This window comes from Arvicanthis niloticus, chromosome 17 (assembly GCF_011762505.2).
Source record: "Arvicanthis niloticus isolate mArvNil1 chromosome 17, mArvNil1.pat.X, whole genome shotgun sequence".
Lineage (NCBI taxonomy): Eukaryota > Metazoa > Chordata > Mammalia > Rodentia > Muridae > Arvicanthis > Arvicanthis niloticus.
The window spans coordinates 53,152,120-53,164,755 of NC_047674.1; the positions used below are offsets into that span (position 1 = coordinate 53,152,120).

The 12,636-nt window shown below is 39.4% G+C and overlaps 1 protein-coding gene across 3 annotated transcripts in view; it reads left to right on the forward strand.

The window, feature by feature from the left end:
• Positions 1-12,636, forward strand: part of Supt3h (SPT3 homolog, SAGA and STAGA complex component) — a 319,869-nt gene that overhangs the window by 248,075 nt on the left and 59,158 nt on the right. For all 3 annotated transcript variants that reach the window (XM_076915253.1, XM_034521570.2, XM_076915254.1), the window contains one exon: positions 6,920-7,030. In XM_076915253.1, the coding sequence (XP_076771368.1) occupies positions 6,920-7,030 (111 nt within the window). The remainder of the gene's footprint in view (positions 1-6,919; positions 7,031-12,636) is intronic.

A 12,636-nucleotide genomic window follows, 5' to 3' on the forward strand; every position in this document is an offset into this window, starting at 1 on the left:
TTATTTTATGTATATGTGGGTTTTCCCTGCATGTATGTCTGTGCATCACATGCATGCAGTGCCATCGGAGGCCAGAAGTGGGTGAGAGATCTCCAGGAACTGTAGTTACAGACCATTGTGAGCTGCCATATGGGTGCTAGGAATTCAACCTGGGTCCCGTAGAAGAGTATCTCGTGCTCCTAAGAACTGAGCAGCCTCTCCATCCCCAACACTCTGTTTTGATGCACGAATTTCTAGTCACTCAGAACCATGGCAGCTTTGTTCTAAGTCAGGTGGCTACATATCTAGATGATTGTTTTCAGGGCTTCCAAGTGTTTCACTGCTTTATCTGTGTGATCTTTGTCAGGGTTTCTGTCTTGATTACTATTGCCTTAAAGTCAGGTGCCATTTGTTCTCAGCCTTGGGTGTCTCTATCAATTTAACTCAGATTAGGTGTGGACTGACAAGTGATGGTTTGTTTGGTTTCTGTTTTTCTGAAAGTATCTGTTCTTTTATTCCTGAAACATATTTCACTATAGAATCTAGGTTGATCTGATTGTCTTTTAATATTTGAATTTTGCCATTCCACTGTTTTAGATTCTAAATCAGCATATGTATATCATTGCTCTCCTATGCTGCACAGTTCTCTGCATACTTTCCAAAGAATGTGAAAATGAACCATAATTAACCTCATAATTGTACATATGCAGAATAGTTCTTTATACATTTTGGAAATTCTAGGAATTTTTTTCACTTGAGTAGTTAAACACTTCTCTCTTGATCTTATTAAAACTATTAAATTTGGAGTATTTCACAGTCTAGATTTTCTACTCTGTATCTTATTTCTCCTAAATTCATATTAGAACTAATAATTTTTTATGTTAAGATCATTAATTATTTCTCTCTATATATCTAGACACAACTTTCTATAGTCAGCTGCTTATGTGTGTTGTCATTTTCTCACTAAAAATTTCTCACCGTCAGTTATGGTGGCATAATTGAGCATTCTTTATATGGAAAAAGAATGTATTCTCTTAGAGACATGGAATTACCAGACAAGAGGAATAAATTTCAAGAGACAGCTTGTACAGCACATTGGATATAGTTAAAGATTCTTGAATACTCTAATATGTGAAAATTGCATGCTCACCAAAAAATAATAATTGTTAGTAAAGCAACATATTTGTTTAGGCTTCATTTAATATTTCATAATATGTGTATCTTTCACAATATGCCTTGTGTTAAAAAAATATATAGTGTCATGTTCAGTGGGTAAATTACAAAAAATATATACCCTAAGCATTGTATATCATAAATCAAAAGGTTAGATATTTAGCCATCTCTGTGGTTTATCTAACCTTGGAGATATTCTTTGTCTTTACTCCTATTTATTAAATGGGGTAAACATTGGAAAAGTTAAGAAAAGGTGATGTTTAAAATATTTGAATTTTTAAAATTCTGTGATTCCTTCCTATCTTTGACTTGATTAAATTCCAGTCTCAATATCTGTAATTCAGATGAACTTTTCCTAATTATATAGGGTTATCATTCTAGGCATCACCATCTCCCCAAAACTGAGATGAGAAAATTGTGCTATGTATACTATAACTTTGGGCAGAAGTGTATCTACCTTGGCCTCAAATCTCAACAGGATGAGAATCTAAGCAGCTCCTGAGCACAGCAGCCCAGGGCAAGCACCTGATACAGACTACATGGTTGGAGGATGGGCATGGGGACCCTAAGCTTTCACCATGCTTCTTTTTAGGAGAGTTTTCAAACGTAGCATAAGATCTAATGGGCCAGTATAGATGGAGAGACAATAAGAAACAGTTGACTAGAGCAAAGAAGTAATTTCAGGCAGGAATCTAAATCTTAGACTAGAACAAGGAAGTAGGCTTCAGACATGAAAATGACTTTGGTCTAGGACAGGGAAGTTGGCTCAGATATTTTGGTCATCCTGATAAGCCCTTTGAAACAGTGATCATGGGAATGTTCACAGAATTGTGTTTAATGCCTTTCTTGTTCTTTGACTATTTGTGTTTATTGTCTTGCTTGCTCCTTGACTATTTGAATCTATTGTATTGCTAGTTCCTGAACCTAGAACTGACTTTAATACATGCACTTAATTAAAATGATATAAAAGCAAAAAGGAGGAAGGAATAGGGGATTCTAGGGATAGGAAATGGGGAAAGGGGATGACATCTGAAATGTAAATAAAATATCCAATAAAAAATCATTTGGTGTAAATACCCGTCATGAATCATGGCAAATATACTAAGATGTAATTAAATGCATTTTCCTTTTCAAATGCATCTACTTGTTTCATAATAAATTATTTTTGTACTCTTTCTTCTTTAAAAAAAATAAATAATAAAAAAATTTAAAAAGAAACGGTTGACTGAGACTCCAGCCCCTTAAACCCTGAGTTACTCTTAAGAAGAGGAAGATTGAGAAATAACGAGACATTCTTTACCTTGTCCAAAGTTTTTCATCTTAGAAGAATCAGAACAGGCACAGGCACAGAAACCTCAGAGATCAACGGCTAACAGAAGTTTCTATATATTGATGATTTCCATCTACCACAGTTGAGATTTCAAACTGCTAAGGGATTTGTGCAATAGTAACTAACAAGACCAAGGGAGGGGTGAGAGTCAGTTGAGGAATGTGGAGGACTCCCTCTAATGCTGGAGCATCCACTGTTTGGCATTAGTCCCTGGGTGAAGAAACATAAGACATGAAAAAATACATAGTTGGCATATGAATGCAGCCGAGAGGAAGAAGGCCTGACATGTGGCTTTACCACAGCCCTGAAGGAGGTAAAGCCTCAGTGTTGAGCCCACAGACACCTCTGCTAATGCTCTGTAGGCAACAACACCCTGTATTTGTCAAAGAATGCTGATTTCTCTTTTGAAAATGGGCAATACCTAAAATACGGGGATAATAAGAATGGAAAAATGAACTGATAAATAAATCTAACACTCTTCGTGTATTTGTGGCATATACACAATTCTAGGTAACAAAGAACAAATACCGTCAGTGTTATTCCTCCTAAACAACTTTGAAGAAGATTAGAAAATAATAGAATCACTACTGAATTATAATTTCTAAATGTGGAATAAATCTTTATTGTGAACAGGCCCAAAGCACCTTGGTAAGAAACTGGATATTGATATAAAACCAATGTTGAAATGAGAAAATATTATGAGGAATATAAACTTTAAGTTCCAAGTCTCTCTTTCAATGATCTCAGTGAGCAAACCAAGATGATGTAGAATGCACATGATAACTTCATTCACGTTAATGCTAGCAGCTACTGATAATGGCAGGTGAGCATGCACTTGATAAAATGGAAAATGAGTGGCATTTTCACAAAAATATATGCTTCTAATTTTTATAAAAGTAAAGTTAACTTCATTTTTTTAAGGATAGCATGATTCAGTGTATATTGTTTCCACATTTATGAATAGCAGTCAGAAGGGTTGGAGATGACTCAGTGATTAAGAGCACTGGCTAGTCTTACAGAGGACCAGGTTCAAACCTCAGCCACACGTGGTCACTAACAGCCCTCTGTTAACTCCAGTTCCAGGGGCTGGCACCCCTTCTGGCTTCTGTTGTCACTGCAAGCTTGTGAGGCACAGACCATGCAAGCAAAACACCTATACACATAAAATAAAAATAAGTAAATATTTTTTAATTAGCAAGAAGAGGCCATTTTTAACCTATGTTCTGCCATTGTTCATTTAGGGTACTACAGCAAAATGCCATAAGCTTTATGGCTTAAAACAAGAGATACGCGTTTTTTACACAAAGGCTAGAGAATTCAAATTTAATGTGCTTGAAAATTCATTGACTAGTGAATGTGTGCATATGGTTTCATGACAGAGTCATCTAACCTCACATTGGGGTAGGAGTGAGGTTCCACTCTCAGAAGTCTATCACCTCCTAAGCCATTGGCCATTAATATCTCAGCATAGAAATCTGGAGCAGACAGGCAGATTCAGACCGTATAGTCTGCTACTTGAGTGTTCCCAGGTCCTATCTTATGGCCATTGAAAAAAGATTCAGGGCAAAACCTTTGTACACACAACAAAATTTGTTGGTGAACTTAGCAGAACTCTTGCCTTTACCACAAGTTAAGAAAACTAAATCTAATTTGCAAACAGGAAACGGTGAATTTAGGGGGATAATACAGGGATATTGTACTTAGTAAGGACTTCGGACTTCACTTAGTACATAGGATGCTGACCGTGGTGTCTGTTTCTTCCTCTTGAGTTCCAACTGGAAGATTTTCCCTATAGTGTCCAAATTCAGCTCAGTACTCACATACATTCCCACAAGTGGAGGTGGTGCTGCCACCTCCTTGACAGGCCTGGGCTATGCAGGCAGATGTGTGAGGCACAAAGCAAGACGGACACACTGAAGAGGCTTTGCCTTCATCTGGGGGCCAGCAATTGCATTTTATTTGTATATATTCCAAGAGTGAAACAAAATGGACTGAGAATTGAGAAGGAACTCAAAGAACTACTGTATTCTTTTATATCATTGTCTAAGTGAGGTTAAGAAGTTATCTTAGTCTGAGGGAGAGAGAATCTTTGTAGCTTCTGATCAGCTCGTTTCAACTCCATTACAAAATAGTCAAGAACTGGTTTGTTTTATCTATTAAGTCTTCTTTAGGTTCAGCTTGGAGAACTAGTGGATATTCTTGATTGGCAGGAACATTCATTGTTTTACTAATTTGTACATAGACTAAAAGTGTATTTTCAAATTTCAGGGAAGAGTGATAATGAAAAGTAACTTCCTCTGTCCTGTCTTCTAGCCAGCCACGTATTCTGTGGGAGAGCCCTGGTTTTATATTCACTGAACCCTCACAGAGATATGGACCATGCTTAAATGGATAGGCACTACTCAAGTCTTTCTTTTCAATAAGCAACAACACAGCATCTTGCCATTTTTCATATAATGTGTCTTAGGAATTGCACTTGAGAATGATTCCAGAAGGGCTCCATTAAGGGTGCCATCTCCGTTGTTTGAACACCTGTGTCATATTTAATTTGTTCAGTCCTACTGGTAGGCCTCTGGTTATCAACCCAAACAGCAGTAGATGAACTCTTCATGTGTGTGTTTATACATAGGATTTTGTATTTATGTAAATACATCATTAAGAAATTTCTTAAAGGTAAAATTGCTGCATCAAAGAAGCTGTGCCTTTTCATTTTGGTAAGATCTTCTGAAACTGTGATCCTCAGAGGGTCTACACACAGAATTATATTCCCTATGAGGAATTATGATGCCAAACTTATAAAAATTATTCAAAGCATTGCAGTAGTTGTAGGTCAGGAAAACAAATGATGTTAACTGGGTGGCTATGAGTGGATTCTAGAGCATATTTACAGTAACATGGAGACTGACTGAATAGTTCTTTCTCTTAGTATAGTTAATTGACTAAACGCCTGGTGCCTCAGTTAGCTTTCAGAGGTTACTGTGTTAAGTACCTGGCGATCCCATTTTTGATCCTAAAAAATAATCAGATCCCAATAATAGCATTATAACATGTCACTATAACTCTATGTGACTTGTATTTCAATTCATTTAATTTCTACTACCATCCTATAAAATGCTTAGAATTACTATCCTAATTTACAGATGAAAAAAAAAAGTCATACCCAGAGATACTGGCAGATACACAACATCTGTATGTGTGTGTGCATGTACATGTGTGTGGCAGATACACACGTCTGTATGTGTGTGCATGTACATGTGTGTGGCAGATACACACGTCTGTATGTGTGTGTGCGTGTACATGTGTGTGGCAGATACACACGTCTGTATGTGTGTGTGCGTGTACATGTGTGTGGCAGATACACACGTCTGTATGTGTGTGCATGTACATGTGTGTGGCAGATACACACGTCTGTATGTGTGTGTGCGTGTACATGTGTGTGGCAGATACACACGTCTGTATGTGTGTGTGCGTGTACATGTGTGTGGCAGATACACACGTCTGTATGTGTGTGTGCGTGTACATGTGTGTGGCAGATATACACGTCTGTATGTGTGTGCGCGTGTACATGTGTGTGGCAGATACACACGTCTGTATGTGTGTGTGTGCATGTACGTGTGTGGCAGATACACACGTCTGTATGTGTGTGCATGTACATGTGTGTGGCAGATACACACGTCTGTATGTGTGTGTGCGTGTACATGTGTGTGGCAGATACACACGTCTGTATGTGTGTGTGCATGTACATGTGTGTGGCAGATACACACGTCTGTATGTGTGTGTGTGCATGTACATGTGTGTGTGTGTGTTTTCTTGGCTTTGCATTAATGCTCTCATTGTTCATTATGTTTCCCTTTCTTGTGTCTTTTTGTGGTTTCAAACATGCCTTTCATAGATGGGATAAAATAGGAAGGTTTTATTTTACTTTATTCCAAGGACACCTAAAATATTAGGAATCAAATTAAATGGTCTTCTATCACAGTTCGCCAATATGACAAATATGTGGCCAGTTTACATTTTTCATTTTAAATTCACAACTCAAGTCATTTCAAAAATATGCCCAAGAAACATTTATAATAGTTTAAGCTTTTTTTTTCTTAAAAAAAAAAAAAAAAAAACTTCCTCTGGGTCTTGCAACAAGCCCTGTGACACTTTTTGCCAGCACACAAGTGGCTGTACTCTCCTACCTGACGTGCAAGTTTGGGTGAAATATTGGAGGCATAAAAATTGCATTTGGTGGGTCTGCTCCAAAGGGGTCATGGGAAGGTCATCTTTGATTTGTAATGGAGCTTTCTTTTTAAATGAGGTATATGGCGACAGTGATGTGCATCCTAAGGGGAAAATGGTCTATTTTATAAAGGTTTATTTTCATATTTTATACACTGTAGTTCTGTTGTGTGTTTTTGATTTAGTAACAATTTATGTGTTTTTCTGTCCCAGAGCACTGCGGCCTGTGGTGTCGAGGCTCACAGCGATGCCATCCAGCCCTGCCACATCAGAGAGGCGATTCGACGCTACGGCCACAAGATTGGCCCTCTCTCCCCATTCACAGTGCGTAATAACAGAGTTATAAAAAGTTATATTTATAATCTGAAAGAATCTTGATTTTCAAGTGGTCAAATGAAGAAGCGATGGAATTGTTGAAAGCAATTTGTGGCGGCTGTAATTTTGTTGTATAAAAGTAGCATAATTCTCTTGGGAAATAAAAGTTAGTCATTTTTGTCTCTTTTTGGAAGGGCAACTTTTTTCTACAAAATATTATTTTCTTTCAATTACATATTAAGCTTTTTGTTGGAGCTTATAGTTTCTATTTTTTCAAAGCTTAAGTTTACAAAACTTTTTGTCAAATTATATGTATCCAAACGTTGCTAGAAGCGTTTTGTATTTAGAGTTGGTTAGACTGGCACGGCCACTTCTGTCAGATGTCCTTTTCCTAAACATACTTTGAGTTGGAAGAAGAAGAAATGATTTCTGTACTGGCTTTGAACAGGGCTCAACTGCAGACAGGCTCTCACATCTTTAAATAATTTGAAGGCTTATAATCAGGGCTTGTTTTTAATGGAGAGCTGAAGACTTGACATTTCAGCAGCCTTTAGAGTGAGTGTGTTTGTGTGTGAGTTCTGTGTGAATGCTCATCCTATAGCCGTTGCCTATATCTTTATTTATGTTAATGGAAGTGTGTCCAACTCCTTCTCTGCTTCCAAGAAATGGGCTTTGACCTTCAGAAAGGGGGCTCAGTTTGCATAGTGTTTTTAAGATTCATCTGTATTGTAGTGTGTTGAGATTATATTCTCTTATAAAGCTGAATAATATACTATCCATCCCAAAACCTCTGTAACATGTATATTGAGGTGTGTGTGTGCACATGCCTGCATGCATTGGAACAACATAGTAGAATATACTTGCAGTCATCACAGGACGAGCTAGCTCTGTCATGTACTTGCAAGGTGTGTTGGGGTATGCTGGAAAGTCTGTTAAGGCTCACACTCTGAGAGCTGTGACTCTGCCTCAGCATTTAAGACAACTAAAGGGGGTTGCTTCTCCGGGTGCAGTTAGTTATTTAGGTTATAATCATGCTTACGTGTGGAATTTTACTCTCTCATGCTCTAGCTCCACAGAGAGTTACCTGATCCTATACGAGCTCAGGGGGATAATGGATTTTTCTACTCGGATATCAGGAGAAGCTGAAACAGATGTAGGCATTCTACATGGGAACTGGTCATCACACTGAGTGGACAGCTTCTCTGGCTTTCAGTCTTCAGTGCTGGTTTTATATGAACCATTTTCAGCCTTTCCTTCTGTTAACTGTGCTTGAGCTTGAAGCTAGGTGACCGTGGAGGTAAACTGTTCCAGCCTCTGCATGGAGCTTTAGGACACAGCCTACGATTTTAAGGAGGATAACTACTGCCTGGCCACCTGGCTGCTGCAGCTTCAAGAGGGTCACTACTGCAGCAAGTTAAAATACCTGTAGGTATTCTGAGTGGGCATTGCAGAGCAGAGTTACCATGTCTCCTATATCCAGAGCCTTCTGGATATAGGAAGTGTATGTGCTTGGATTGCCACAGTGCTGATATACATAGCCTTCACATTGACTCAATTTAAGGAGATAGGTTTTCATTTTAAAAGGGAGACTTATGTGTTATAATTATACCGTGAAACTGTCTGCCCGATCCTGTGACTCAGACAAAATAGAGTCGGCATGTCCAGCCTTGAAGACTGGGTTGTTCCTTAGACCTGTGAAGAGAGAGCATTTCAGCTGAGGTTACATTCTGGGGTGAGGTGGGGTCTTTGTTTTCTGTGAAATTCCTCATCTGCTCTGATAGTGGCTGAGAGTAGATATCCCAGGCCATGGATTACTGTTCTGTTTTCCAGATGCCTTGTAATTAAGCGTTTCCATATGGCATCATTAGTGTTAAAAGAATATTGGTTATATGTTTATTAGATAAAAAATGCTTTGAGCTAGATCTGAACCTGGACTAAAGCATATTCTTTTTTAATTTTTATTGACTTTTTTGCATAATATATATATAATATATAATATATTATGAAAAAAATATATATATATACACACACACACACACACACACACACACACACATATATATGGTTTTTCGAGACAGGGTTTCTCTGTGTAGCCCTGGCTGTCCTGGAACTCACTCTGTAGACCAGGCTAGCCTCGAACTCAGAAATCCGCCTGTCTCTGCCTCCCAAGTGCTGGGATTAAAGGTGTGTGCCACCACCACCTGGCTAATATATTTTGATCACATTCTTTCACCTCTCTGAAGTGGCCCTCCCCACCAACACTCTCCCTCCCTCCCTCCCCCACAATCTCTCAGAAAGGGAGGGAACAATCCAAAAAATTAAGATCAAAACAAAAAAAAATCACCCCCAAAAAATCCTGGAGTCTGTTTTCTGTTGGCTGGCTCCTTCTGAGCATGGCCTTTCTGGGAGTGTGGTTGATACCCAGTGATACTCCATCAGAAAACGCTGACTTTTCCTCTCTCAGCAGCCATCAGTTACAAAGAGCTTCTTGGTTAGGGGTGACACTCTGTGTCTACTTACTCTCAGCACTGGGCTTGTGTCTGGTTGGAACCTGTGTAGGTCTTATGCCTGCTGTCATGGTCTCTGTAAGTTCATTTGGGTATCAGCCTAAAGTACATGTGTAATAACCTGCTGCACTCTTGAGATTATAAAAGCAGAAACAGGAAGTCCCAGTTCGGACATGAAGGACACAAACACATAGCATCACCAACCAGAAGGGTTCATGAGCAATGGCTTTGTAACAGCCATCTGCAGCTGTGCATGTGAAACACCAAAAAACTCGATTAAGGAAACAGGCTCCCCTTCATTTCAGTCATTCTGAAGAGTCATTGTTAGTTCTTTCCCTTGCATTTTGCATATGATTATTTTTCTTTATGGAATTTGGTGTATGACTTTTAGGTGTCATTTTATGGAACCATCTCTGAAGTCCTACTCATTTCTACTCGATGTCCTCTACGTCTCTTGGTTGTTGTCACTCAACTGTCACCTTCACACTCCGCCCCACCAGACACTAGTCAGATGACTTCATTACTCATACTTTTTTCCTGCTCTTGAAAGCATAACATCAGGATTCTGTATTTCCAAATGGAGCTGGTGCTTCATAAATCTGTTCAGTCAGTGTCTTCAACAAGATTGAGGGGGGAGAGAGAGAGAGAGAGAGCTAGCTCTCAGTTTACTTGGTCCCTACAACAGTATCTTACCTGGGGAAGCCAGGGAATTTGTTAACAAGAAATTCTTTGGGCCCATTTTGAAGCCTCCTGGTATTACCAGAAACTGGTGTTTCCCTCTAGCTTCCACGGTGGTTGCTTTTTCTGGACCTTTATTTTGTGGTGGTAGTCAGCATCTCACATTCATTTAATCATTCACTCGACGTAGCTGAGCTGTTTTAAAGGGGTGTGTGTGTGTGTGTGTGTGTGTGTGTGTGTGTACTCTTAGCAACAGGACATTTGGGGCAGCACAAAAGTGATAGTCATTCAGTAATTCAAACACAGGAACACTCCACAGAATGCTAGAATTATCACAATTACTTGAAAGAAGGAAACTTAGTTTTTTCCGATACAGTATTGCACGCTTTACTCAACAAATATGAATTGTTGAACTAGCATTTAACTTCCTGATTTAGTTGCACTGTTAATTTTACAACAGAAATGAACTGTTGTAAATTTAGAATTTACAACACCAAGACTGATAGGTGCTCTTACGATGCCCAACCTATATTTCCTGGCTGGTACTCTAATTATGATTTGATTTAAACCAAGTCCCCTAGGCTGTGTATTCACAAATTGAACATTACACGCCCACATGCTGCCTCTGCATGACCTCAAGCTATGAGAAGAGAAAATTCAGAACCCATGTGTCAGTCAGATGTGAAGTCTCCTTGGCACCTGAGTAGGCTTTCCTACTGGTTGGAGTTACTTGCTATTCTGGGCATGGGCCCAGTATGTGGAGTAGGCTCCAGATCTGGAAAGATTTTGACTGATTATTGGCAGAGGTCATAAGAGAGCCTGGTGTCAGACTCTGAATTTGCCCAGGTGTATTTAAGGTGATATTTGGGCCCTAGTGTGTGGTGGAGTACCAGGGAGGTGGTTTTGAGTTCCTTCTCTGGCTCCAGAAGTTCAGAGTCGCACCTATAGCTTGCTGTTATTCTAATTTAAACACTTATACAGACTTCAGGGTTTCCAGTAGACAAGTTAGGGACTCTGTTTCTAGCTTTGACTCATATTTTGAATTCCTGGACCACCCCAAACATAGATGATTATATCTAAGTCTAATTAGGTAAGCACTTAATAAATAATCATACCTGATGAACCTTTCTCATCCAGGCATGCTGTCAATGGAGAGGAGTAAAAAGAGAAAAGGAAGCCAGCCTAGAGTGTTATTGTCTCTCAGAAACCATTACCTAAAGGCATTGTGATGTGTCCCTGCTTGCACTAAACTAACCTCACTTTAGTGTTTAGGCAAGTGATGTCTCACCCACACAGTGTGCTCACAAATGGCTAAAATAAAAAAATAAATAAATAAATAAATAAATAAGGTTTACGCTTCATCATTTGCCAGGATTGGTGTAATTCAAAGCCCCACCCTTCTGACAGAATGAAGCTCATTTCATGTATTTTTTAAAAGGCAGCTCTTGATTTCTGAGTATGATAGCTGTCCCCTTGACAGTGTTGGTACTTGTCCTACTTAATGACACAGTGTATAAGAGGAAGAACCAATGTTAGCATCGTTCACATCCTGAGCCTCCCTGTAGCTATTGTTTCTCCATTTGATTCAGTAAATGCTTGCTACAAACCATGTTAAAAATATGTGGGCTGATGTAGCTGATGTAAGGACGACTCAGGTGCTCCTGCTTGCCAGAAGAATCTCTCCTTGGGTAGGGATAATGAAAATGAAGAAGACAAAATAGTTCAAGGGCTATTCGTCCTACAGAGCAGCATTCTTCATGAGAAAGCAAACTGTGGCAAGTGTGTGATGTGTGCCACCATGCAAACAGTCAGCATGTTCTCAGGATTATGGTCGGTGTGCAGCAGCTTGCTGAGAACATGAGTTTAAAGACTCAACACAGACACTAATTCCCAGAGGATTCCAGGTTGGTGCCCTGGAGGCTTGCTTGCTAAGGAGAATTAACAGTGCTTAATGCATAACTGACCTAAACACAAAAATAGAAAAGACACTCTAGTTTTCTGTTTGTTTTTATGGAGATATTCATTTCTGACCCAAAAGTCCCACATATCATGCTGGTTTGATGAACAAATTGACTTTCTAATCCACTGATGAATTTGGTCTTGCATTCCTCAAAGATGACTGTAATGTAGCCAGGATTTGGGTGTTGTTTTAGTATAGAAGGCATGTGTACAGCAGCTTCCTCCCCTAATCTGGGATTAGTACTGATAGCTGTGAGAGCCCTCTGTCCCCACTCCTGGTCCCCAGAAGGAGAAAGACACAATGGAACTCTGACTGGGAGTCCAGGTTTTCTAGAGCTTGTGAAATGACACATGAGCCAGTCATCCTAGCTCGGTGCTTCTGGCTGGAGACTGCTGCAGAGCCCACCGTTAGCTACAAGTCACCGCTCAGCGAGCACTCCAGCCCTAAGAGACTTCGTCTCAGTTTTAGAT